The sequence below is a fragment of the Vanacampus margaritifer genome, chromosome 17 (genome assembly GCF_051991255.1).
Source record: "Vanacampus margaritifer isolate UIUO_Vmar chromosome 17, RoL_Vmar_1.0, whole genome shotgun sequence".
Taxonomy (NCBI): domain Eukaryota; kingdom Metazoa; phylum Chordata; class Actinopteri; order Syngnathiformes; family Syngnathidae; genus Vanacampus; species Vanacampus margaritifer.
The window spans coordinates 8,540,963-8,568,728 of NC_135448.1; the positions used below are offsets into that span (position 1 = coordinate 8,540,963).

General features: G+C 42.4%; 2 protein-coding genes and 1 long non-coding RNA gene across 4 annotated transcripts; 1 reads left to right on the forward strand and 2 right to left on the reverse strand.

The window, feature by feature from the left end:
- Positions 1-1,424: 1,424 nt before the first annotated feature.
- Positions 1,425-10,217, reverse strand: LOC144037066 (uncharacterized). Of its 2 annotated transcripts, none has more exons than XM_077548203.1 (2): positions 9,784-10,217; positions 1,425-3,434 (listed from the first exon to the last, which is right to left on the reverse strand). In XM_077548203.1, the coding sequence occupies exons 1-2, from the start codon at positions 9,788-9,790 to the stop codon at positions 2,251-2,253; spliced, it is 1,191 nt and encodes a 396-aa protein (XP_077404329.1). In that variant the 5' UTR covers positions 9,791-10,217; the 3' UTR covers positions 1,425-2,250. The 2 variants fall into 2 exon arrangements, with proteins under 2 accessions (XP_077404329.1, XP_077404328.1); XM_077548202.1 differs by lacking the exon at positions 9,784-10,217 and adding an exon at positions 4,242-9,379.
- Positions 10,218-10,328: 111 nt separating this feature from the next.
- Positions 10,329-13,162, reverse strand: LOC144037060 (uncharacterized). The gene is made up of 2 exons (XM_077548195.1): positions 12,652-13,162; positions 10,329-12,246 (listed from the first exon to the last, which is right to left on the reverse strand). The coding sequence occupies exons 1-2, from the start codon at positions 12,773-12,775 to the stop codon at positions 10,562-10,564; spliced, it is 1,809 nt and encodes a 602-aa protein (XP_077404321.1). The 5' UTR covers positions 12,776-13,162; the 3' UTR covers positions 10,329-10,561.
- On the forward strand, positions 12,080-27,674 carry LOC144037072 (uncharacterized). Its single transcript, XR_013288810.1, has 3 exons — positions 12,080-12,269; positions 19,947-20,161; positions 20,241-27,674. It is a non-coding gene; the product is annotated as an uncharacterized LOC144037072 (long non-coding RNA).
- The last annotated feature ends 92 nt before the right edge of the window (positions 27,675-27,766 follow it).

Sequence of the window (27,766 nt, forward strand, 5' to 3'; positions counted from 1 at the left end):
ATTTGAGGCAGATATTTTTTCCATTAAAATGTGATTTACTGATAAAGCTGTATTCCTGAAGCGAAAACATGAAGAATTACAACAGTTTGATGACCTCTAAATATAGGTGTGTGTGTGTGTTTGTGTAAAAATAGTGGGCTTGAGGACCCGGGGGAACATTCTAGGGCAGACATGGGCAAACCCCGGCCCGCGGGCCAAATACGGCCCGTTATGCGTTTCAATCCGGCCCGCCGAACTTATCCAATAAGGCTAGAAAAATTTTTAAAAAAAATTAATTTATTTTTTATTTTTATTTATTATTTATTTTTTTATTTTTTATTATTATTATTATTTTGTTCAGCTCAGTGGCCGAGTGGTTAGAGTGTCCCCCCTGTGACTGGGAGGTCATGGGTTCAATTCCCGGCCGGGTCATACCAAAGACTATAAAAATGGGACCGCTTGACACTCAGCATTAAGGGTTGGAATTGGGAGGTTAGATCACCACATGATTCCCGAGCGCGGTGCTGTTGCTGCTCACCGCTCCCTCAGGGGATGGGTCAAATGCGGAGAACAAATTTCGCCCCACTTAGATGGGTGTGACAATCAGTGGATCTTATCTTATCTTATTGGATTTGGACATTTACAGCAGGAGACGGCAGGGTTTTGTGTTGAACACAGCAATAATGTCCTGATAGTCCAGAGAATCGGTCAATTCTTTTTTGAAAGAAAACAGGGACAAAGAGCTCAGTCTATCAGTCAACATTGTGGCACTGTTGCGTGTTTTGATCCTTTTGACAGCTGAAGATAGTCTTTCTACATGTTGTCATGGGTGAGGTGAGGAGCGCGCATGCAGGAGACTGTTGATATTGGTGAATACATCCCCGGGGCGTGTGTCGAGCACTTCTATGAGCGTTTCCTCGTTGGCTTTTGGCTTCTTTTTGAGCTGCTGCACAAACACCGTGTGCTATGCTGTTCTAGGGGCTCTGGGACCTGGGGAAAGGAAGGAGTGGCGCCCGTGAGATCCCACATTGATTGCTGCCGGTGCGCATGTGGCCACATAGCCACAGACACGAGGACGCCCAACATATTGCGCAAGAGAATCTAGACCCATACTACGCCTGTCGAGTAAGCTGCTCGAAGTAGCAGGGAATCCATCAAGACGGTAAGCATATAATAAAATTACCTGTCATAAGTTTACTACCCACTGATATGTCTCACATACAATTAAGGCTCCATTTCAGCCTCCCGGCACCTGCGCAACACTTCCAGTCTGGGAATAATATTACCTCAATAATATTGTTTGCTGCGTGAATCTGTTAAATAATTGTTTGCCCCTATACAAAGTAATTGCAGCCTACTATAGGTATATTTCTGCAAAGAATATGTAAGATTACATGTATTTTTGTAATATTTTGCGTGTTTAAATAAATCAGAGTTAAGATCGGTGAAGAGGTTTCCTTGCAAGGTTTTATTTCAGGAATTCCCGAAGACACAATGAGCTCACTCAAATGATGTGATTTCTCCAAGTGTGTCCTTACAGCGGACTCACAGCATCTTTATGCAATTTTCAAAAAGTGTTACAAGATACCACTCCCCCTCCCTTCCCTGAGAAAAGAGTAAGAGAAAAAGAAGGTAAGAGTTTGACAGCCCACATTTTAGTTCACTCCCAGCTTTTGGAGAATTGATGTGGACAGGATTAGCCCTTTAGACCTTAGACCTGATGACTGATGACCAGAAACTCTGACAGCACTTTTAAACATACACTAACCTTTAACATATTCTTATCCCAGGGAGGAGAAACAAAGAACAAAGAAACCATTTTCACATTCTTACTCACCAAGGTAAATTGAGTTAACATAGTTATATCTACATCTACACAGCTATAACTAAATTCAAAACAGTTATAATATAAAATGAAACAGTAAAATGTCAACAAATATCACGGCAAGACAAATTAATCGTGGCAAGATATGTGGAGTAAAAAAAACAGAAGGTGGCAAAATATACAGACAACTTAAATAACTGCAACACGGAAGAAGAACCCCATTAGCGAATTTATTAGGAAAACGGATGACAGAGAGGCATGGAGGGCCATGATCACTGATTTTTGTAGCAGACCCGGCACATGAAGAAATATACGCATATAACAGGGTTAAGTCAAGACACATACAATATACGATGCAAGTACACAGATCCTTCATTCATTCAGCGGTAGACAGGATTTTTGCACCATTTTAAGTCGATCCATAAATGAGGTCATATCAAGCTTCATTAATCACGGCTATTCTCACCAGCACACCTGTGCCTCTTAGCTTTGGCATTACTTGAATATCTTTGACCACAAACAGAGCAAGTAAAAGGCTCCTCTCCAGTGTGGGTTGTTGTGTGCCTTTGTAAGGTTTTTTTTTGAGTAAAACATTGACCACAAACGGAGCAAGCAAAAGGCTTCTCTCCAGTGTGGGTTCTTGTGTGCCTTTGTAAGACTCCTTTTTGAGTAAAACATTGACCACAAACCGAGCAAGCAAAAGGCTTCTCTCCAGTGTGGGTTCTTGTGTGCATTTTTAAGTCTCCTTTTTGAGTAAAACATTGACCACAAACGGAGCAAGCAAAAGGCTTCTCTCCAGTGTGGGTTCTTGTGTGCACTTTCAAGCTTGTTTTGTAAGAGAAACGTCGGCCACAAACTGAGCAGGCAAAAGGCTTCTCTCCAGTGTGGGTTCTTGTGTGCAGTTTTAAGGTTTCTTTTCTAGTAAAACACTGACCACAAACCGAACAAGCAAAAGGCTTCTCTCCAGTGTGGTTTCTTGTGTGCACTTTTAAGTCTCCTTTTTGAGTAAAACATTGACCACAAACGGAGCAAGCAAAACGCTTCTCTCCAGTGTGGGTTCTTGTGTGCACTTTCAAGCTTGTTTTGTAAGAGAAACGTCGACCACAAACTGAGCAGGGAAAGGGTTTTTCACCAGTGTGGCTAATCATATGTCTTCTCAAATGAAAGTTGCTGCCAAAAGTTTGTTTACATAGAGAACATTTCCAACATTTGCTGCCAGTGTGACATGTCACGTCACCGTCAGACTGTTCGTCATCAGTGCGAGGAGAGTGTGACGCGTCTTCAGCATCTGACATTAGAGCTAACCGGCTGTCTGCTTGTGATCCTCCACGGTGGTCCTCATCATCTTCAGTTGTTATCAGTTGTCTTGAGCTGCTGCTTGAAGGCTCCGCCCCTTTGTTGTTTTCATATAGACATTCATCTTTAGTCTTCAAATGGAAATCAGTCCCGGGCAACTCTGTGAACTCTTCCTCCTCTTTAATGTATAGTGGCAGCTGCTCCTCTTTATTTATGTTGGGAGGGTGTGGCTGCTCCTCTTCTTTAACCTGGAGAGGCTCCAGGTTGTCCTCCTCTTTCACGCCAGGGAAGTCTGACTCCTGCCGCTCAGGACAAAGATATATTTCACAGACGTCTGTGGGACACAAGAGACACAAGGTTTGGCAAATTCACTTTATTGTGAGGTTATGTATTTTATATTTAAGATTATCACATGGGCCACGTGAGCGCAGTAATAACAAAGCTGTGAAAACGTATGTGTGTGTGGAAATGTGTATGTATTGTTAGAAGACTCCTTTGTCTTCCGCGTGTATGTTGTTTTTCGGGTAGTGAGAATGTTGATTTTCTGAATACAGACTGGAGATCGGTGATTAGGTCCTTCGAAGGATTTATTTTACAGAATATTCCGGACACAAGCGAGCTCCCAGCAATGGTGGGAGTCTCTCGCAAGTGTCTCGATTACAGACACTTACAACCTTTTTATATTATCTTGAAGGGCTGTTCCATACAGTCCACCTGGAGTTCACCGGACATGAGATAAGACTTTAAACACATCATTGATTATAGACACTTGGCATAAATTGCAACATCACTCAAAGACACATCCACAGATACAAGTTCTACTGAGAAAATAAATAAATTAAAACAGTTATGACTAAATCTGGGCAGAAGACCCTCTTCAGTATGTACATGTATGTGTGTAGAAACAACAGATTTGCCTCAGCATGTTAAAAAAAAGCAATCGCTTAGTGCTGTGTACAAGTGACATAAAGACGTGAAAATTGAAAAAGCAGTTCCGAGAAATTCAATTCAGATCTGAGTAATGTACCAAAGCGACAGACAAAAACTTTAAATGTAAGATAACAACGTGGCCGGATGAAGATTCCTTTCAAAATAAAATAATACATTTTGTTGAAAAGTGTTGATTAAGCAAGCGACAAACCTGCTCTGTTCAACACAACACGAGGCTGCTTGCACACAGCGTCCAGCAGCTGACGTTGTCGCTCGTTCTCCTCCTGTGCTCCACAAAGCTCTTTTTCGCACGTCACGTTCGTTGCAGCACACATATTCACAATATCGGCGACACTCTATTTTCACACTTGGCGTCTGCTGAGCCAATGAGTCGCTAAAAAAACGCGTCTCCTTTTTTTGGTGGCTAGCAAGCTAAGCTAAGCAAACCTAAACAAAGCTAAGCAAAGCTAAGCTAAGCAAAACAGGGCCGAGAGATGTTGACGAGCACCGCCTGATACGAATGTAAGCAGACACGAAATGTAGCAATTATATTTGACTTCTCTAAAGTAGCGACGCACGCACAGTGTCGATGTTTAAGTCGATTCAGTCAGAAATCAAGAAGGATTATATAGCGAAGCGCGAAAGCGTGCGTGTGGAAGGTCTTAGTTGATTACTATATTAAGTGTAATCTTTGCGTGTTCAAAATAATTGCGATCTGATGAAAAAGCCTTCTTTGCAAAGAATTTATTTTAGGAGCTCCTAAAAGACACAAGATTTAATGCTTACATTCGAAGATGATGTTAAGCCTCGAGTCTGTCCATATGAAAACACACAGTCGCTTTATAGATGAAAAAAGCATACTCCTCCTCTGAGGCTGGACAAAGGGTTAGTAATTATAATAGACAGACAAGTGATTTACTGACTTGTTTACTTCTGTTCCCCGTCCAAGACGGAAATATATGATTAGACAGGTAATGCCATGAGACCTAGACTCCCTCAGCCCAACAGTGTTATCTACATGAGAACTTGAGAACTTTACTCCCATCACATTCCTATCTCACCAGCTGGCAGGGGGTGAAAAAGTTCCAATATACTTCACAACAACATCATCACAGTTATATTCATTACAATACAGTTATATTCCAATATATGTTTATAAGTAAATTCATAAACAGTAAAAATATAAATTGAAAATGTTAAATGTCTTTAGTCCCTCAATGAACAAATATATTTGTTCAAAATAAGACATTAAATCCCTTAGAAATAGTCTAGAGAAAAATTCCAGCCGGATCTTCATCTGATGTCGCCACCGCGGTCATAGCTTTAGAAGTTACAGATTCTACCATCATATAAGACGACTTGTTTTGTACATCTTGCTTTTCAATGGCTGTGGCAATAAGCCGCGTGCACAACGATCTCAAACAAGGAATACAGCAACAACCGCAAGTTGTCAAAAAAGCTGCAAATACGGATACAGAAATTAAAATTGATGAAACCAAATTTTTATATCTTCCAAAAGCATCCATCCAGTTATCCCAAATTGACGTATCGATACCGGACTGCTCTTTCATTTTTTTTATTAAGTGTTCGGAGTCCCTCAATGGCATTGGTTAAACTTCCATCCGGTGCAGTATTATTAGGAATAAAAGTACAACATTGTTCTCCGAACATTGAACAAACACCACCCCTTTCTGCAAGTAACATATCAAGGGCTATACGATTCTGAAATGTCATTAAAGATGTGGCTGACAACTGGCCGTGTACTGCTTCGAAACCTGATTGAGTCCAATTTCCTAGTCTTTGAACATTGTAATGTACATAATTAATCCTATCTACATTTTTGTTAATGGTACACCACCAGCAAATCAAAGATTCAAAACCTGAAGCCACCTGGTCCGCAATCTTATACTCATCTGGGACCCCGCGTGGCACTCCAATCGCATCTATGTACGTGGGAACATTTTGATCCTGCCAAGTGGATCTTTTGGCCCTCTGAAAAGAATGAGAAAAATTTGGTTGCCAAGTATTAACAATTTGCAGAAGGTTATCAACCGATGTAGGGAAAATATCTACTGGCAGAAGGAGGGTGATGAGAGCACAATATCCCTTCATATTCAGAGGTAATTTATCAAATATTCGGCTGTCTCCACACCACCACCAGATGTCAGCTCTGGATTGAGGCTGGAATTTACGACCCACATCTGTTGCCGAAATGCAGTGAGTGGTGTGGTTCAGTTTCCCCAATTGTTTCCCAGTACCTGACATTTTAATACATGAAAAATCACCCTCCGCCACTTCATTTGAAAAAATAGGTTTAGTAATTTGCCAATCAACCAGTGGATAAACTTTATCCCATTTAGAGCATTTATCATTGGGGACAGTTTTATTCATCAGTTCCATTACACATTTATCCTCTATTTTAGCAGGAATTACCCTCAATAAAGGTCTTGGGCCCACACATACGAAGCAATCTTCTCCGGAAGCCTGTGCTGCTGCATTTGCTAACAGTAGCCAATTATTACTGCCACCAGACAGGCCCTTTGTTACCCGAAACCATTCACTTACTCCATCAATTTGGAAACTAAAGCTTCCACCCCAGACTCCATTGTGTATTTAGTCATTTTAGGTTGTTCTGTCTTACTCATAGTTTTATCAATGCAAATTAAAATTGGAAAATAGGGATCAGTTCCAGAGAACCATGCCCACAGCAGCGTTGAACCAGAAACAGCCGGCCTTGTAGATGAGAGATGAAACCAAGTATCCCCTTTTCGATACAAGCGCACCGCACAGGATGTACGCTCCTTGACCTTAAATGGACCTAACCAACGAGGACAAGACCATTTCCGTTTAGTTACTTTCAACCACACATATTCACAATCATTTATTTTTGAAGGAACATCTGTCTGGTTATCTGTTAGTTTGGAGAATGTAGACACTATCTCCCTAATTACTGGGGGCCTCTCAACGTATGACTCCCCCAGCGGAACATTGGGGGTGGGAAACGGCCTGTTTTTATGACCCTCAAAAGGAGTCCAGCTTTTTTATATCTTATGAAGTTTTTGTTTTTTCAAATGGGTTCGTCTGATCCAATATTCCTAAGAAGCCCTTATGATAGTAGATAATGATTAATCAAATATTTTACCATGATATTTATTGTTGTAGATTTAGCATAAATGTGCTTTTCAAATTTCTGTATTTTTTACGCTGGTTTTTATTATAGCAGTGTAAATCGTTTAAAAACAACATCATCTTAACCCAAACTGCTCATGTCCGGCCGGGCCATAAACAGTCTAAGAAGAGATTTATATATATATTTATACCTTTAATAAACACTGCAGTCCTGCAGTTCATTTTTACAACTTGTCTCATAAAATAATGTCCACCAGGTGTCCCAATGTTCCTTCCACACCTAAATGGCAAATTCCATGGGCTCTAGAAATGATATTTTTCAATTGTTTCTGAAATTGAATATACTTACCTTATTTTCACAATGAGTTGTCTTTGCCAGCACTTACTTTTCCTCCCATGGTCAAAATCCGATCACCTCAATTCTCCACCTGTGAATTCATTCACTCACATACTGTAGAAGTATCACATTCAGACTGACTTATAGTCCTACATTTATTTAATTCAACATGACTTGTTTGTGTGCATACTTTCTTTGTGACACACACAGACAGACCAGTAACTGACTTCCTCATCTGATAAAGATCAATTTTGATCATTTTAGACCTGAATGTGAGCACTGCAGCTGCTTACAAATTGCTGCTTCAAAGAGGAAAAAAAACAAAACAGACACCTTGTGTCCTGTTGATAAGAAAAAACAAATTGGGGCAATTTGGCCAAAACCAAGACTACAGGAGCAGATTCTGCTTAGCTTGCAACAACAATTCATAAAAACAAAACCTTGAGGCGCAAATTTGAATCCTGTCCAGGCAACACAGAGTGAGGAAAAAACAAACTAACTGTAAAGTAAGATAAAAGATCAGAATATCTACTTCAAATAAACCAAAAAGTAATCTTAAAATGCTAATTATCCTCCCCTCTTCTACAGAGTAGCGGGGCTTGTAAAACACAGTAGGCAACTTTGCAGATCATGACCCAATTAAAAAATCACAGTGCTGCGACCTTAATCAAAAATTAAAAATTTAACCAGCAAATTCGCCGTAAGTGTTCCACATCTGAGTCCAATCTAGAAGCTAAAATTTAAAAGGAAAATGGGCAAAAAATTAGAAGACCAAATTCAACAAGCATCAAACAACGGAAAATATAGTATTAAAGATTAGAATAAATTTTATACTACCCTAATTCACATAAGCCGTTCTCAATTTCCGAAACTGCGTTGCTATAGATCACATCTCCTTTTCCAACACAGTACAGAGTGCAAACCGTACCCAAACAGACCAAAACATGACTCAAAGAGCCAATCTCAGATGACTCGAGAACTTTGAGTCAACAACTGAAGTTCATATTCCTTCCTGTCCTTGTAGATAGCAGTTTATGCAGGGCAAAGTTCAAAGCAGGCCTTAGCTGTCACTGGAGACCCCTGACAGTTTCATCAGGACGGCTGTGATGAGAGTTTGAGATGTCTGCTCAAAGAGTTGATGGACATTTTGCTCAGATAAATCATAAGAGTCATTGAACAGTCACAGGGCGAGCGGATTTACAGTATACCATCCTTTTCGCAGTCCGTGTGATCACTTCCCCCCGAAAGTGACCATTGTTCAGTTCGCCGTTCACTCTGTGCACCAAGCAGAGCAGTAGCCATATTCCCAACAGCCAGGTTATTCCAGCACGTTGGAGACACCCAAGAACAACACCTCTCGTCAAAGATTGAACCTGCCTGAAACACTTATACACTCGGAACAGAGGGAGATGAGATCATAGCAAGAGATCCTATCTGCTTGCCAAAGCGGCCTGGAACGGAGTATCATCGTCACGTGAAACCTACGGCAACTCCAGCTGGACAAATCTCATTGTCGGGGAAAACCATGATGTAATAATAAACAAAAAGATCCCGCAGAACGATATATTTACCAGGAGAACAAAAGGGACACATTAAAACTGCATTTGGACGAATAAGAAGCACGTGTAGTACCTGTACAGCGTTGTTTTAAAGCTGTAAAGTCGTGCTCCTCAACAAAATTGCTAATCAGCGCAGAGCAGCGCATCCACGAACCTGAGCACTTATGATACGTAAAAATAAAGCTGTATTCCTGAAGCGAAAACATGAAGAGTTACAACAGTTTGATGACCTCTAAATATAAGTGTGTGTGTGTTTGTGTAAAATAGTGGGCTTGAGGACCAGGGGGAACATTCTAGGGCAGGGGTGGCCAAGTTCGGTCCTCGAGAGCCACTATCCTGCCTATTTTCCATGTTTCTCTCCACTAACACATCTGATTCATGATCAGGATCGTTATCAGGCTTCTGCAAAGCGTGCTGATAAGCTGGACATTAGAATCAGCTGCGCTGAAGGAGGGATACATGGAAAACAGGCTGGATAGTGGCTCTCGAGGACCGAACTTGGCCACCCCTGTTCTAGGGGCTCTGGGACCTGAGGAAAGGAAGGAGTGGCGCCCGTGAGATCCCACATTGATTGCTGCAGGTGTGCATGTGGCCACATAGCCACAGACACGAGGACGCCCAACATATTGCACAAGAGAATCTAGACCCATACTACGCCTGTCGAGTAAGCTGCTCGAAGTAGCAGGGAATCCGTCAAGACGGTAAAGCATACTGTATAATAAAATTACCTGTCATAAGTTTACTACCCGCTAATATCTCTCACATACAATTAGGGCTCCATTTCAGCCTACCGGCACCTGCGCAACACCCCAGAAGCAAGGTAGCATTTGGGAGGGAGCATTTGGACGAATAAGAAACACGTGTAGTACCTGTACACAGGTAGGAGTGCCCAATCAGGAGATCTGTGTCACTGTTGAGCCCCCTGACTAGATGTATTTAATTGGCCTTTTACTTATTTACTCTTTTTAGCAAATTATAACTTGTATCTATTTTTTAAAAGGTTTAATCGGGCAAAGTGCAATATAGATGTGGCCGGCATCCAGTCTGGCTCTAACAGCTTAGTGGCTGCCGTGAAGAAATATTATTGTTTGCTGTGTGAATCATTTAAAAAAATTGCTTGCCCCTATACAAAGTAATTGCAGCCTACAATAGGTATATTTCTGCAAAGAATATTATGGCAAGACAAATTAAACATGGCAAGTTATGTGGAGCAAAAAAACAAAAGGCGGCAAAATATACAGACAACTTAAATAACTTTGCAACACGGAAGAAGAACCCCATTAGCGAATTTATTAGGGAAACGGATGAGAGAGGCATGGAGGGCCATGATCACTGATGTCTGTAGCAGACCCGGCACATGAAGAAGAAATGTACGCACATAACAGGGTTAAGTCAAAACACATACAATATGCAACGCAAGTACACAGATCCTTCGTTCATTCAGCGGTAGACAGGATTTCTGCACCATTTTAAGTCGATCCATAAATGAGTTCATATCAAGCTTCATTAATCACGGCTATTCTCACCAGCACACCTGTGCCTCTTAACTTTGGCATTACTTGAATATATTTGACCACAAACGGAGCAGGCAAAAGGCTTCTCTCCAGTGTGGGTTCTCGTGTGCATTTGTAAGTTTCTTTTTTCAGTAAAACATTGACCACAAACAGAGCAAGCAAAAGGCTTCTCTCCAGTGTGGGTTCTTGTGTGCACTTTTAAGCTTATTTTGTAAGAGAAACGTCGGCCACAAACAGAGCAGGCAAAAGGCTTCTCTCCAGTGTGGGTTCTTGTGTGCCTTTGTAAGTGTCCTTTTGTAGTAAAACATTGACCACAAACCGAGCAAGCAAAAGGCTTCTCTCCAGTGTGGATTCTTGTGTGCTCTTTTAAGGTTTCGTTTCTAGTAAAACACTGACTACAAACAGAGCAGGCAAAAGGCTTCTCTCCAGTGTGGGTCCTTGTGTGTTTGTTTAAGTCTCCCTTGTAAGCAAACTTGTGACCACAAACTGAGCAGACAAAAGGCTTCTCTCCAGTGTGGGTTCTTGTGTGCCTTTGTAAGTTTCTTTTTTCAGCAAAACATTGACCACAAACGGAGCAAGCAGAAGGCTTCTCTCCAGTGTGGGTTCTTGTGTGCCTTTGTAAGTTTCTTTTTTCAGCAAAACATTGACCACAAACCGAGCAAGCAAAAGGCTTCTCTCCAGTGTGGGTTCTTGTGTGCACTTTTAAGATTTCGTTTCTAGTAAAACACTGACCACAAACAGAGCAGGCAAAAGGCTTCTCTGCAGTGTGGGTTCTTGTGTGCCTTTGTAAGTGTCCTTTTCTAGTAAAACATTGACCACAAACAGAGCAAGCAAAATGTACCTCTCCAGTGTGGGTTCTTGTGTGCCTTTGTAAGTTTCTTTTTTGAGTAAAACATTGACCACAAACGGAGCAGGCAAAAGGCTTCTCTCCAGTGTGGGTTATTGTGTGCCTTTGTAAGTCTCCTTTTTGAGTAAAACATTGACCACAAACCGAGCAAGCAAAAGGCTTCTCTCCAGTGTGGGTTCTTGTGTGCTTGTTTAAGTCTCCCTTGTAAGCAAACTTGTGACCACAAACAGAGCAGGCAAAAGGCTTCTCTCCAGTGTGGGTTCTTGTGTGCACTTTCCAGTTTTTTTTGTAAGAGAAACGTCGGCCACAAACTGAGCAGGGAAAAGGTTTTTCACCAGTGTGGCTAATCATATGTCTTCTCAAATGAAGGTTGCTGCCAAAAGTTTGTTTACATAGAGAACATTTGCAACATTTGCTGCCAGTGTGACATGTCACGTCACCGTCAGACTGTTCGTCATCAGTGCGAGGAGAGTGTGACGCGTCTTCAGTATCTGACATTAGAGCTAACCGGCTGTCTGCTTGTGATCCTCCACGGTGGTCCTCATCATCTTCAGTTGTTATCAGTTGTCTTGAGCTGCTGCTTAAAGGCTCCGCCCCTTTGTTGTTTTCATATAGACATTCATCTTTAGTCATCAAATGGAAATCAGTCCAGGGCAACTCTGTGAACTCCTCCTCCTCCTCTTTGATGTATAGCTGCTCCTCTTTATTTTTGTTGGGAGGGTGTGGCTGCTCCTCTTCTTTAACCTGGAGAGGCTCCAGGTTGTCCTCCTCTTTCACGCCAGCGAAGTCTGACTCATGCCGCTCAGGACAAAGATACATTTCACAGACGTCTGCGGGACACAAGAGACACAAGGTTTGGTAAATGCGCTTTACATAACATAACCGTTATGTATTTTATATTTAAGATTATCACATGGGCCACGCGAGCGCAATAATAACAAAGCCGGGAAAACGTACATGTGTATATGTGTATGTATGTGCGTGTGTAGAAACAACAGATTTGCCTCAGCTAGTAAAAAAAAAAAAAAGAGCAATTGCTTAGTGCTGTGTACAAGTGACACAGCGATGGGAAAATTGAAAAAGCAGTTCTGAGAAATTCAATTAAGATCTGAGTAATGTAACAAAGCGACAGACAAAAACTGTAGACGTAAGGTAACAAAGTGGCCGGATGAAGATTCCTTTCAAAATAAAATAATACATATTGTTGAAAAGTGTTGATTAAGCAAGCGACAAACCTGCTCTGTTCAACACAACACGAGGCTGCTTGCACACAGCGTCCAGCAGCTGACGTTGTCGCTCGTTCTCCTCCTGTGCTCCACAAAGCTCTTTTTCGCACGTCACGTTCGTTGCAGCACACATATTCACGATATCGGCGACACTCTCTTTTCACACTTGGCGTCTGCTGAGCCAATGAGTCGCTAAAAAACCGCGTCTCTTTTTTTTTGGTGGCTAGCAAGCTAAGCATAGCTAAGCAAAGCTAAGCTAAGCTAAGCAAAACAGGGCCGAGAGATGTTGACGAGCACCGCCTGATACGAATGTAAGCAGACACGAAATGTAGCAATTATTTTTGACTTCTCTAAAGTAGCGACGCACGCACAGTGTCGATGTTTAAGTCTATTCAGTCAGAAATCAAGAAGGATTATATAGCGAAGCGCGAAAGCGTGCGTGTCGACGCCAAAGCGGCCCGGAACGGAGTATCATCGTCACGTGAAACCTACGGCAATTCCAGCTGGACAAATCTCATTGTCGGGGAAAACCATGATGTAATAATAAACAAAAAGATCATGCGGAACGATATTTACTTTGGCATCAAAATTAAGTGACATGGAGATGGAAAAAAAAAGAGTGAAATATGTTTCTTTCCCATCCTAATGATTATTAGGATGATCCTTATAATACATTTCCAAGTGAAAATATTACCAAACTAGGTCCTGCATTGTCATTTTCACTCAGAAATACAAACCGAAATGTAGTTAAAGGTTGTCACATGCAAGCATGCAATGGACTACTTTCTTATCCTAACAGTTTTCTCATCCTAATGAGAAGCATACTTAAATATTTTTTTCCCAGGTCACTTTATGGTGTCATTAAAATATATGTTTGGTATATAATTTAAAAAAAAAATTTTTATGATATATTTAAAAAATATATACATACACATTTATATGACTGCATATTAGGGCCACGTTTAAATATGTTTTTTAAGAGGTTATATTCCGAGAAAAAACTAAAAAAAATTATGAGGAAAAAAACATGTATATTTGCAACATTATAAAGTTGTAAATTAGCAAGAAAAAAAAACTCACAAATTAATGAGGCAGTTAAGCAAGAAAAAAACATGTATAATTGCAACATTATAAAGTGGCAAATTTTTGAGAAAAAAATTTCATAAAATGATGAGAAATAAACTCACAAATTTTGCAAGAAAAAAACTAGTACTTTTTGCATCATTATAAAGTTGCATATTTGTAACATTATAAATAGGGGAAATTGTGAGAAAAAACGTCTTCTTTTTTTTTAAATCTTGCAGATTTGCGAGAAAATTTTTTTGTATATTTGCAACCTTATAAATGGGCAATTTTGTCAGAAAAACTAACCAATTAACCTGAGAAAAACTCGCAAATTGAATGAATGAGTATTGTGTATATTGTTGTATACCCTCCATCCCGCCTCCCATCCCCACCTCCCGTGTCTCTCTCTCTCTCTCTCTCTCTCCCTCTCTCTCGCAGTGGGCGAGTCTGGGATGACACTGTTTGACTGCGCTCTAGCTGTAATCTGACATGGCTAATCTCATCGCTCAGTCTCCTCAGACTAGTAAACTACCAGGTACTCTCCAGCCAATTAGGGGCCCATATGCAGGCCAGGTCAAAGCTACACAGTCATCCCCGCTGGAAAAGCTCAGCAATGGCTCAGGCTGTCTGAGGCCACAAAGATCTGCTTCCGTAACAGTCCATCTGCTTTTGGCTCGGCCTGGTCCACTTTCATCCCGACCGCCAATTAAAGCACCGTTTGCCATAGTGGCATCCATAATGATCTTAAATGACTAACTGAATGACTACCTTTTTCTTTCCTTGAAATTGAACATGTTTGCTGACATTATTCATACCTGGGGGAGAATAAATTAAAAAAAAATCTAATATATAGTCAGAAGCCTTGTTACATCATATTTTATCATCAAGCCAGTCTCACTTAATCACTTTAGCCAAATTAGTTTGAAATTAGCCCTCTTGCTAACTCCCCGTCTAATGTTTTTCTCTTCCTTCCCACCCCTTTTCTCCCCAGTCGTTTTCACAGCTTTGTGGATTAGACAGATTACATGTCTGGATCTCAGTTTTTGTTGTGTTTTGCTGGACTTCAGGGCGAGGCAATAATCTCCGATACCCACCCACCCGACATGTTGTTTTCTCGCCCGCTCTCCTCTTTGACTTTGTCCCACATTCTGCAAACGTTAGTACTCTAAATTGTTCAAAGTCGGGTGGGATAGCTAGCTCACCAGCAACAAGCGCTATCAAAAACAAGAGCAGAAAGTTGTCTAAACGTTGAGAAAAAGGAAGTGCTTAGACAAGCTAAAGAAAGTACACGGACAGCATACCCAGCAAACATGTACAGTTGGGGCCCATATGGGCGCTACTTGGTCCAGTTGGGTTATGGCTTGGAGTGGGCTTTGTTGTTGGGCCCGACATGGGCAGTAAAAACCATAGGAGCTTAAATGACTAACTGAATGACTACCTTTTTCTTTCCTTGAAATTTAACATGTTTGCTGACATTATTCATACCTGGGGGAGAATTAGTTAAAAAAATATTTTAAAAAAATATATATTTTGCCACCTCAACAAGTACAGATGGGGCCCATTCACCAGCCATTCCAAACCCACGTGGTTTTTAGCTAGGGCCAATACGATGTCCACCTTTAAACCAATGTACGTTTTAGCTAGGACCCATGTGAGGCCCACGTAGAACCCATCTGATCCTTGGCCAAAACTAACTGGGACCCAACTGGGCAGCCCAGATGGGATCCATTCACCAGCCCATATCCAACCCACATGGGGCCCACATGAGTGTCTTGACAGGGTGGGCTATTACCCTCAATCTCATAATGCTAAAAAAAAAAATCTTGCTGTAGCTTTTAAGAAAGTTTGAAATCTTTGAAGACCACATACAAAATGAAGACAGACAAACCACACACACACACACACACACACACACACACACACACACACAAAGCCAAAGAGCCATGTGAGTATCATCAGTTTTGGTATCCACTGTGTTAGCATCCAACTTTTGGGGCGCTGTAACTAAAAGCTAAATAGCAAAGAATGATTTTAGCTAGCACTTAAACATTTGTATCATTCTTTAAAAAGTCACAGCAAAAGCTTTTTTCCATGATGTAAACTGAAGAAATGCTCACTGAATCATCAGATTTTGCATAACTTTTATCTATGTGTAATTTTGACAGCATCCTGTCCAGCACAATCATTGTCGTTGGTATGCCAGTTCCAGGCAAACGCAATACAATACGCCATTTGTCTTCACCGTGTAAAGGAAGCATTTGCATTGCGGAAATATCCGAAACGCCCGAATGTTTGGAATAGTCATAGCCTACTGCCAGCTTTTTTGTTCCTCTCCCTTCAGTCAAACATTTCTGTTCTTATAAATGTTCGTACTTAACCTATCATCTTCCAGGCCAATTGTTACTCTTCCTATTCTTTTTATGTTGGTTTAATGATCGTTCATAACACTGCCAGTTTGGTAATGATTGGAAAATTACTTAACTGGTTAGTCAAGAGTGAGCTCATTCGTTCGTCAGGCAAAATGACTCTGCGTTTTCAATCATTGTCAACGCCACAACACGATCTTAAGTGCTACCTTTGCCACTCTATATAGGTCATAGGTCGTAAAGTAAAGTATTGTATTGATGCACATTGTTTTCATCCTTAATGTAGCTTTTTTTCTTTGTTTGTAGTTTTTATTTTTCTCTGCATTTGTATGACATTTCAAAGGGAATTGCACATTTTAAGTCTGTGTCCTACTGCAGCCTAATCTTAACCAGATTTCTCATGCCATCAATCTCGGATTCCCAGATTGAACTTCAGCGGACAAAACTAATACTACAACCAGCTAAAAGCAAGTCTAAATTGCGGCATGGGTATCCTAACGCGATTTTGGCGGATTTGATCAATATCATATTTCATTCAGGAATATGACAACAGTACATCGTGCCCTCTATCTCATTGAGCGCTTCGATCTTCTATCTAGCCACCAAATTCGAGCAAAATGCATTGTCCAAGGATTTTTGTCTATTTGCAACATGAATGACTAGTTCTGTATATGCAAGTTCTTGTGTGGTTATTTGAAAGTAAAAAAGAAAAAGAAAAAAGAAGGCAATAATAATAATGCGCCGAAAGCTCAATGGCTTAAACCAAATGACTTTGTCTGAGTCATTGAAATAACAAAAAAAAACTTAGTGACTTGTTAAATACTACTAGACAAGAAAACCACCATGCAATGACAAGAAAAAGTTTATAGAAAATAATATAATCCAATGAGGCAACTATCTGCATTTAACTTGCATTGTAGGTCAATGACACAGCAGTGAAGTGAAGGCTTAGTCGACTCTGTATTTAGAACAGCCCCCTACTGGCAATAGAAAATGTTTATTTAGTAGTTACTGTATCTTTTATTCTACATTTGTGCAATATTTATTGTTTAGTGATGAAATGATCATTTGATAAGAGTTGAATGATGAGATGGTTAAACAGAGAGGCAGCAGATACTGGTGACAGGCCGATTTTCAATTAAACCAGCACCTTAATGTATTTTCACATAGGTTTTGGTTCTTGTGACACCACCGCCACCTGCTGGACAATTTAGATAGGTAAAGGCCTGTCAACAATAGTCACTGGTGTGATTTCAAATAGAAATCATCCATCATCAATTTAAATCAGCAAATTTATCAATGGCTTAATCAAAACACCCATGAGTTAAGAAATTTTAATTTTTTAATTTTAGTGTTGGGTTATTACTTGTCAGGTCATATGAAGTTTGCTTTTAGCCGTTTTGTTTATTAAAAAACAAAAACATCATTAAAGTCAATCTGCAGCATGAAAAATTTTAATTTAAGGGCAGAGACTATTTATTTATTGATGTAAATCTATTTATGGATTGACTTGATTAATTATTCCACATCCATCCATCCATCAACTACCGCTTATCCGGGGTCGGGTCGCGGGGGGCAACAGCTTTAGCAGGGAAGCCCAGACTTCCCTCTCCCCAGCCACTTCAGACAGCTCCTCCGATGGGATCCCAAGGTGTTCCCAGGCCAGCCGAGAGACGTAGTCTCTCTAGCGTGTCCTGGGTCATCCCCAGGGCCTCCCGCCGGTAGGACATGCCCAGAACACCTCCCCAGGGAGGCGTCCAGGAGGTATCTGAACCAGATGCCCGAGCCACCTCAACTGGTTCCTCTCAACGCGGCTTGACACAGAGTCCCTCCCGGATGATCGAGCTTCTCACCCTATCTCCAGGGGAGAGCCCGGATACCCTGCGGAGGAAACTCATTTCGGCTGCTTCTATCCGGGATCTTGTTCTTTCGGTCACGACCCACATCGTGACCATAGGTGAGGGCAGGAACGTAGATCAACCGGTAAATTGTCTTTTGGCTGAGCTCCTTCTTCACCACAACGGACCGATAAGCGTCCGCATCACTGCAGACGCTGCACCGATCCGCCTGTCGATCTCCCGCTCTAACCTACCCTCACTCGTGAACAAGACTCCAAAATACTTGAACTCCTCCACTTGGGGCAGGATCTCATCCCCGACCCGGAGAGGGCACTCCACCCTTTTCCGACTGAGGGCCATGGTCTCGGATTTGGAGGTGCTGATCTTCATCCCAACCGCTTCACACTCGGCTGCGAACCGCTCCAGTGAGAGCTGGAGATCACGGCTTGAAGAAGCCAGCAGCACCACATCATCTGCAAAAAGCAGAGATGCAATGTTGAGGCCACCAAACCGGACCCCCTCAACGCCTCGGCAACGCCTAGAAATTCTGTCCATAAAAGTTATGAACAGAATCGGTGACAAAAGGCAACCTTGGCGGAGTCGAACCCTCACAGGAAACAAATTTGACTTACTGCCGGCAATGCGGACCAAACTCTGACATCGGTCGTACAGGGACCGAAGAGCCTGTATCAGGGGGCTCGGGACCCCATACTCCCGAAACACCCCCCACAGGACTCCCCGAGGGACACGGTCAAACGCCTTCTCCAAGTCCACAAAGCACATGTGGACTGGTTGGGCGAACTCCCACGCACCCTCGAGGACCCTGCCGAGGGTGTAGAGCTAGTCCACTGTTCCACGGCTGGGACGAAAACCACACTGCTCCTCCTGAATCAGAAATTCGACTTCCCGACGGACCCTCCTCTCTAGCACCCCTGAATAGACCTTACCTGGGAGGCTGAGGAGTGTGATCCCTTTATAGTTGGAACACACCCTCCGGTCCCACTTCTTAAAAAGGAGGGCCACCACCCCGATCTGCCAATCCAGAGGCACTGTCCCCGATGTCCACGCGATGTTGTCAACCACGAAAGCCTTAGGAACTCTGGGCGGATCTCATCAGCCCTCCCAGCGAGGAGGTTTTCAACACCTCAGTGACTTCGACCCTAGAGATAGGGGAGCCCACCTCAGAGTCCCCAGACCCTGCTTCCTCAAGGGAAGGCGTGTCGGTGGAATTGAGGAGGTCTTCGAAGACAAATCTCATTGTCTGGGAAAACCATGACGTAATAATAAACAAAAAGATCACGCGGGACGATATATTTACCAGGAGAACAAAAGGGACACATTAAAACTGCATTTGGACGAATAAGAAACACGTGTAGTACCTGTACAGCGTAGTTTTAAAGCTGTAAAGTCGTGCTCCTCAACAAAATTGCTAATCAGCGCAGAGCAGCGCATCCACGAACCTGAGCACTTATGACACGTAAAAATAAAGCTGTATTCCTTTTTTTTTCTTTCTTTAGAGCTCAGTATTGTTCATTCGATTTGACATCATCATTGCTCTCCTTTTTTTTTTAATTAAAAAAAACAATTTATATATATATATATATATATATATATATATATATATATATATATATATATATATATATATATACTTCTTTTTTTTGTATGTAGGTGAGTATGTGTATGTGCGTGTGTGTGCGTGCGTGCGTGCGAGGGTGTGTGTATTCATCAGTACACCTAAAGCCTATTGAAAAAAAAATCCCATACTAATAATATAATATAATAATAAATTGCCAAATGCAGAAACATCAATGTAAGTTATCACGATGTAGTGGCTCTCGCTAACAGACAGAATTAAGTAACCAGAATTAGGTTAAAAAATTCTATATACGTAGACCATGTTTCTATAAATTTTGATATTTGGTGTTTATTTGAGGCAGATATTTTTTCCATTAAAATGTGATTTACTGATAAAGCTGTATTCCTGAAGCGAAAACATGAAGAGTTACAACAGTTTGATGACCTCTAAATATAGGTAGACCCGGGGGAACATTCTAGGGGCTCTGGGACCTGGGGAAAGGAAGGAGTGGTGCCCGTGAGATCCCACATTGGTTGCTGCAGGTGCGCATGTGGCCACATAGCCACAGACAGTCAGACACGAGGACACCCAACATATTGCACAAGAGAATCTAGACCCATACTACGCCTGTCGAGTAAGCTGCTCGAAGTAGCAGGGAATCCGTCAAGACGGTAAGCATATAATAAAATTACCTGTCATAAGTTTACTACCCGCTGATATCTCTCACATACAATAAGGGCTCCATTTCAGCCTCCCGGCACCTGTGCAACACCCCGGAAGCAAGGTAGCATTTGGGAGGGAGCATTGTCCAAAAGGTATGACCTGTTTACTTAATTGAATACAATTCTCCTATCAAGAGTCTTTTATCTATATTTACCTTCATTATTATTATTTAAGTATTATAATAATGGGATAAGCGGTAGAAGATGGATGGATGCATTCATTCAGTTACACAATGCAAGAAACAATGTTTGTCTTTGTAGGAGGGCCCAACCAGGAGCTCTGTGCCACTGTTTATCCCTGTGAAGTTGCTTAAAACAGTAGTCTTAACATTATGTGTATTTTAAAGAATATCCTGTATATATTTTTATGTTTTATATTATCAACTGTCGTTTAGAGGCGCTGCTCAACTTTCTCTAATGTTTTGTATTTTTCTATGACGTATGAAAACAGAAACTTAACCATGTTTTGTATGAAACGAAACTTAACTGTAATAAAAGCGACGAGGTGGCCGGGGGAGGGGAGAGAGTCGGAAGGAGCCGAGCGTGAGTTAAGGTCTTGCGTCTCCTCTCCTCTCCCAGCCGCGGTTGCAATAAAACAAAGCAACAGCTTCTGCCTCCTTTTTCCTTGGTGCACGGTCAGTAACTAAGGGGATCTGTAATATCAGACCCAACATTTAATTGGTGCCGAAACCTGGGACCTGCATCTGGACGGACGACCGCCGCCGAACCGAGGACACCGAGAATCTGTCGACAGCGTCTCCCCTTGCGTGACGGGTTTCGTCGCTCCGGCCACGGCCGTTCGCCCGGACACCGGGTCCTGCGAACCAGACCGGCACCGAGGACGAACAGGTATTATGCTGTTTAATTATCACGATTTACACAGAAGTTTGAAAAAGGAACACTAAATATACTGAAGAAGTAAGAGAAAAATAGAAAAGTGGGGAGTAAAAGAAAAGCGCTTGGGCGTTTGCCCGTGAAGAAGAAGAAAAAAAAAACCATGGTATATATGATCCGGGCATCAAAGGGATCACGGTTTTATTAGATGAGATCCAAAATACTTTTATTGACTAGTTTTTAACTTGTTAAAAAAAAGTGTAGTTTTCGGGTGCCCGGGTAGAGGAAATTAAACGTTGCCGTAAATACGTAACAATTTACACCTCCCCACTCATTGTTTACCAAAATATCTGTGTTCAAAATATAACTAAGATTTATCAGGTCAGAACAGAACTGACTGCGATTAAAAATAATCGCCTAAAACACAAATCATGGTTTTAAATTAGAAAGTGGTGCACCACAGAAAAGACTAAGTGTGTGTGTTTGTGTGTGAGTTTTTGTGTGTGTGTGCGTGTGTGTGTGTGTGTGTGTGTGTGAGTGTGGGTGTGTACTTTATGTGTGTTTATGAGATAAGGTTAGAAGGGAGTAACTGCTGCCCGCTCGGGAGTAGAAACAATGGGCCAGTCATTGAGAAAAGAAATAGAACAACACCAGGATGTTAAGTTTATTGCAAGCTTTGACGCTAATGCGTGCAAGTATCTGGAATCCTGGGTGACCAAGTATGATTTTAACCCGTCTTTGAGAGATGTCAGGAATAAAGAGGAAGTTAAGAAAAGTTTAGTGGAGAAAAGAGCAAAGAAGATTAAAAAGGGAAAGAATGTAGAAAAATTGGAAGCACAACTACGTGCTGTTGAAGTGTGGATAAAACAGTGTAAAATGAGGGCAGAAAGCATTTTGGAAAGTGAAGAAAGAAAAAAGGAAAAGACAGAAAGAAAAATGTACCAGATGAAGATAAGACCAACGGAAGAAACCGGCGCCAGACGAAGAGACAACGGAAATGCACCGGCTGAAGTGCGACAGCAAAATGATCCAGAAGAGGAAGTAAACGTCAACCAACAGCGGGAACCGCCTACCCCGTCTACCTCCTCCCCAAATTCCACCTCCACGAGTTTTGGGGACGGAGCCTCCCCTCCTATTGGAAGCCGTACAAGATCAAACAAACCAACAGCAGACGTCCTGGCTGCAACAACAAAATTATACCCAGACATTCAGCAGGTGGCAGCATATCCCATGGTAGCTGTAGCCAACCCAGCTTATGGAATGCCAAATCCTGGTCAACCTGCTCATCCACAGACCTTGCTGCTCTATCGCCCATGGACCGAAGAAGAAAAAGTAGCCGCATGCGCATCAGTTCCTCCCATTGAAGATAACGTTGAAAAATGGGCAGCTGCAATTAGAGAACTACATGGATCCTATCACCTCAATGGCAATGAATTACTAAGCGTCCTACGTCTGACCGCAGGACATCGAGTCGGAAGATTCCAAGGAGCCTTTGCTCCAGCCAACCAACGAGGCCAAGTCTACCAACCAGGCCAAGAACTAGACAACGCCCTAAATACTCTTTTAGAAAGAGCCATCGCAGTGTTCAAGAAACCACCTGATTTAACTAAAGTCCGCCAATGCCGCCAAGAACCTGAAGAAAGCGCACAAAAATATGTGGACCGCCTCCAAGACGTACTGAAACTACATGGTGGCATCGAAGAAAGCACTGAGGCACAAAGCACATACCAAACATTACTGCGGGCAACATTCCTGGATGGACTAGTGGACGGTACAGTCAATTTTATCAAGAAACATTACCACACCTGGAGAACTGCCCCGGTGAATGATCTCGTAGCTTGGGCCTCACACGCTGAAGACCTAAAAAGACAAAAAGCGCAATCATCAGTCTTCAATGCCATGCACACATTTTTTCAACATGCCTCTCCTCCACCTTCTGGACCAATTTACTACCAAAACCAACCCAATCGGGGTAGAGGACGTGGACGCGGAAGAGGCCGACCAGCCACCAGACAGGATGTGTGCTACAATTGTGGCAAGTACGGCCACTTTGCCCGAGATTGCCGCTCCAAACAAAAAATTGAGACCCCAAAATCTGACCACTGGGATCCAACCGAATGACGCGAGCAGGAAAGGTCAAGTGATGAAAACCCTGATGACACCAGAACGATCGTCGAGGTGCTTGACCTGACAGTCCTGTTTAGCCAGATGTCCTCTATTGACCCAGCAGTAAGAAAACTAGGCTTAGGGCCATTTACTACAACATTGAAATTCATTGTGGATTCAGGAGCACAATCCTCCGTGATCACTGATCTACCAACAGGTGTCAAATTGTCAAAAAGCACAATAATGGTCATAGGAGTGGGAGGTAGACCAGCCATCCATTACTTTACCGAACCACTGACCATTATTGATGAAGACGGAACAGAATACCCAGATCAAACTTTCGTTTACGTGCCTCGTTGTCCTGAAAACCTCATCGGACGAGATTTGATAAAAGCCATGAGCCTTGTATTAATGGTCGAAGGCTCTAGCATGGTCGTGACAAAAAGAGGACAAGAAACACCAATGCAGATGTTAGTACTAGAAGGAAAAGACAAACCACGCCCATTCTACAGTCTGGATCCGATCCAAAAAGGTCCAACATCAGTAACAAACAATCTGCAACAGATGCCAGAACAAATCCTACCAAATTCAAATTGGGTGCCCCAAACCACGTACCCACTTCACTCCACCATCCGCTTCGCCCTGAACAAAGAGGACAGAGACTTCTTTGATCAATGGTCCCGATTGACAACCATGCGGGCCCAAATAAAAGACCTAATTTGGGACGAACAGGCAGGATGGATGGCAGCCACAGTAATCTTTCCAGATTACATATATGCATTAACCACATATGAAGGCTTTGGCATTCCCTTCCACATTTCACTGGCAAAACCAACAGGCTGGAGATGGAAGGACATAGGATCAAAAATAAGAGATGTAACATGGTCCGAACAACGACTTCCGTGGACTCCATGTCAAGATGGAAGATTTAAACGCATCATGTCATCAGGAAACGTGGTCTGGAGGAAAAAACTAAACTGGGTGACAACATTTGTCCCCAGCACCCACCTAAGTACATGACATCCGGAGGAAACCACGATCCTGGCACTAAAAGACGCCATGGATCAAATACCACCTCAGCTGTGGTCAGCGTCAAAAACCGATGTGGGCCTAATGACCACAGCCACAGAAGTAACAATTGAACCAAGAACAAACTATCGCCCACGAATCAATCAATACCCACTCAAACCTGATGCCAAAGAAGGAATCACACCAGTAATCATGAACATGGTAAAAGCTGGAGTGCTCATAGAAGCCCCCAAGGTAACTTGTAACACTCCAATCTTTCCAGTAAAGAAAGCAGACACCACGACCTGGCGAATGGTCCACGACTTAAGAGCCGTAAATCAGGCAGTAAAACAGAGAGCCCCCTGCGTCCCCGACCCCCACACTCTACTCAATGCGCTGAAGCCACAACAGAAATGGTTCACAGTAATTGATCTAAGCAACGCCTTCTTTTCCATCCCATTGCACGAGTCTGCCCGTCATTGGTTTGGTTTCACCTTTAATCAAAAGAAGTACACCTATACGAGACTACCCCAAGGCTATGCAGAGAGCCCCACCATTTTCTCTCAAGAAATCAACAACTGTCTGAGCCTCCATGAACACAGTGAAACCACTCAAATCTTGATTTACGTAGATGACATTCTCATCGCCAGTCCAACCAAAGAAGAAAATCAAGAAGAAGCAGTGAAACTGTGTCAACACCTGGCAAAGACAGGAAACAAAGCCTCACTGACCAAACTACAGTGGACTCAGACCGAAGTAGTTTTCTTAGGTCACATCATATCGGCAGAAGGAAGAAAACTAACCTCTGATCGGAAACAAGCTATCCTTGATGCCCCCAAACCAAAGACCAAAAGACAGATGCTGGCCTTCCTAGGCCTAGTGAACTTTTGCCGTCTATGGGTTCTGGACTTCGCCGAAATAACGCAACCACTGGTGGATTTAATTTACCAAGAAGACATCGCCCTGGCCGATCCCATCACATGGACGAAAATAGCTAATGAAAAGTTCAATCAGATAAAACAGACCATCACAAGCACAGGCCCCTTGGGCCTACCCGACTACAAGAAACTGTTCACCCAAACAGTGGACTGCAAAGACGGATTCATGACATCCGTCCTACTCCAACAACATGGTACACAAATGCGACCAGTGGCCTACTACTCAAAGAAACTTGATGCTGTCGCCAGAGCCCTGCCCCAGTGTGTCCAAGCAGTGTGTGCCGCAGCAATGGCTGTCCAAGCATCCGCCGAATTGGTGTTGTTCCATCCCACCACTCTACTAGTAACACACTCAGTAGATGTTCTTTTGACTCAAACAAAGATGTCATTTCTCTCACCAGCAAGACATCTTGGCCTAACAGCTGTACTGTTGTCCCAACCCCATCTTATCATCAAGAGATGCAGCACTCTCAATCCTGCAAGTCTCCTCCCAGTGGAGACAGATGGGACACCACACAGTTGCACAGAAGCCACCGAGGAAATCTGCAAACCAAGAAGAGATTTGTTAGACACACCCTTACAAGAAGGAGAAGCAGTGTTTGTAGATGGTTCCTCAAGCAAAGATGAACTAGGCAACACCAACACAGGCTATGCAGTGGTCACACAACAAAAGACACTGAAAAGCGGACGATTAATAGGAAATCTGTCAGCACAAGCAGCAGAACTCATCGCGCTAACAGAAGCATGTAAATTATTCAAAGACAAAGCAGTAACAATTTGGACCGACAGCCAATATGCCCACTCGACATTGCACATCTTTGCCGCCATGTGGGCTCGACGAGGAATGAAAACATCAACAGGAAAACCTGTTCAACACGCCAAATTACTCACTGACCTTTTGGCCGCTGTACTGCTACCCTCCAAAATAGCAGTATGCAAATGCAAAGCTCACACCTCAGCAAAAGACGCCGTTTCTGTAGGAAATGCAAAAGCAGATTTGGCAGCCAAGCAAGCAGGCCAAGACAAAACAAAGATCGTCATGCTCGCCAACCACAAAGAAACACAACAACACAACAACATTCCAAAACAAGTACTAATTGACATGCAAAACAACGCTCCAGACAAAGAAAAAACACTATGGAAAATGATGAACATTGAACTCACCCCAGAAGGCCTCTACCACAAAGAAGACCGACCAGTCATCCCCCGCAGTCTGTTCCACGCAGTAGCCACATTGAGTCATGGGAAGTCCCATGTCTCAACAGGAGGGATGATATCTATGGTGGAACAGACAATGACAATACCACAGGGCTTACAAACCTATTTTAAAACTTTTTGTAGGTCATGTATGGTGTGTTGTCGTCACAATGCTCAGGGAAACTTAAGACCACAGAGAGGGAAATGCCCAGTGGGCTCCTACCCATTTGAAGTTTTACACATGGACTTTATTGAACTACACAGAAGTGGTCAGCACAAGTACTGTTTAGTGTTAGTAGACTCACTAACTAAATGGGTTGAACTTGTTCCTTCAAAACATCCAAACGCCCTCACAGTAGCTAAAGCTATTTGTAAACACATAATACCAGAACATGGCATTCCACGAGTCTTGTGGAGTGATAACGGTAGCCATTTTGTAAATACCATCGTTGACAATATGGCCATCCATTTAAAATCAGCCATGGTCAGACAAAACAGGAGAGGCAGATCCACTGACTAAATGGTTATGTGACTTGTTTAAAGAACGGACTGTGTCAAGAGCAAATGATCTGCCCTCTACTTCTCTTCCTCCTGCACAGGAAACGGTGACCCCGGGTGACCTGGTGTTGGTGAAGGTGATAAAAAGGAAAACATGGACGGCCCATTCGTTGTTCTCCTGACCACACCCACCGCTCTCAAAATCGCTGAGAGAGAGACGTGGATCCACCAGAGTCACTGCAAAAAGGTCACCGAACTCAGATAAGGGATTACCCCCTGATTCTTGTCAAAAAGAAGAACAAAGGAGAAGATGACCCTTTTTCAGACATTGTTTGGACTTTGATCATTATAATGTTTATCTTATTATGTGTTATTTGTTCCTGCTGTATTGTCCCAATGTCTAAGAGATTAGTCGCCCGTATGTTCGTGGCCCAGATGTATCAATATAACTTACTACGCGTAGAGGATTATGTTGACACTGTGGAGACCGACACAAAAGTGTGACCCTCATCTTATTGTGTTTTCCTAACTTCAAATTCAGTTCCATTCTCAGACCAAGAGGTTCTCGTCACCGTGCGGTGGGGGAGTTATGGAATTTTTTCCCTTTGAGTTAAGGGTTTTCGCCATTTCCTGAGAATGGTTCAAATGTTGTGAATCTATTAATGAAGTAATACTGAGAAAACTTAATTGTTTTAGTATTTACTGATGTCATTTTAAATCCACAACAGGAGGGAATGTGAAGTTGCTTAAAACAGTAGTCTTAACATTATGTGTATTTTAAAGAATATCCTGTATATATTTTTATGTTTTATATTATCAACTGTCGTTTAGAGGCGCTGCTCAACTTTCTCTAATGTTTTGTATTTTTCTATGACGTATGAAAACACAAACTTAACCATGTTTTGTATGAAACGAAACTTAACTGTAATAAAAGCGACGAGGTGGCCGGGGGAGGGGAGAGAGTCGGAAGGAG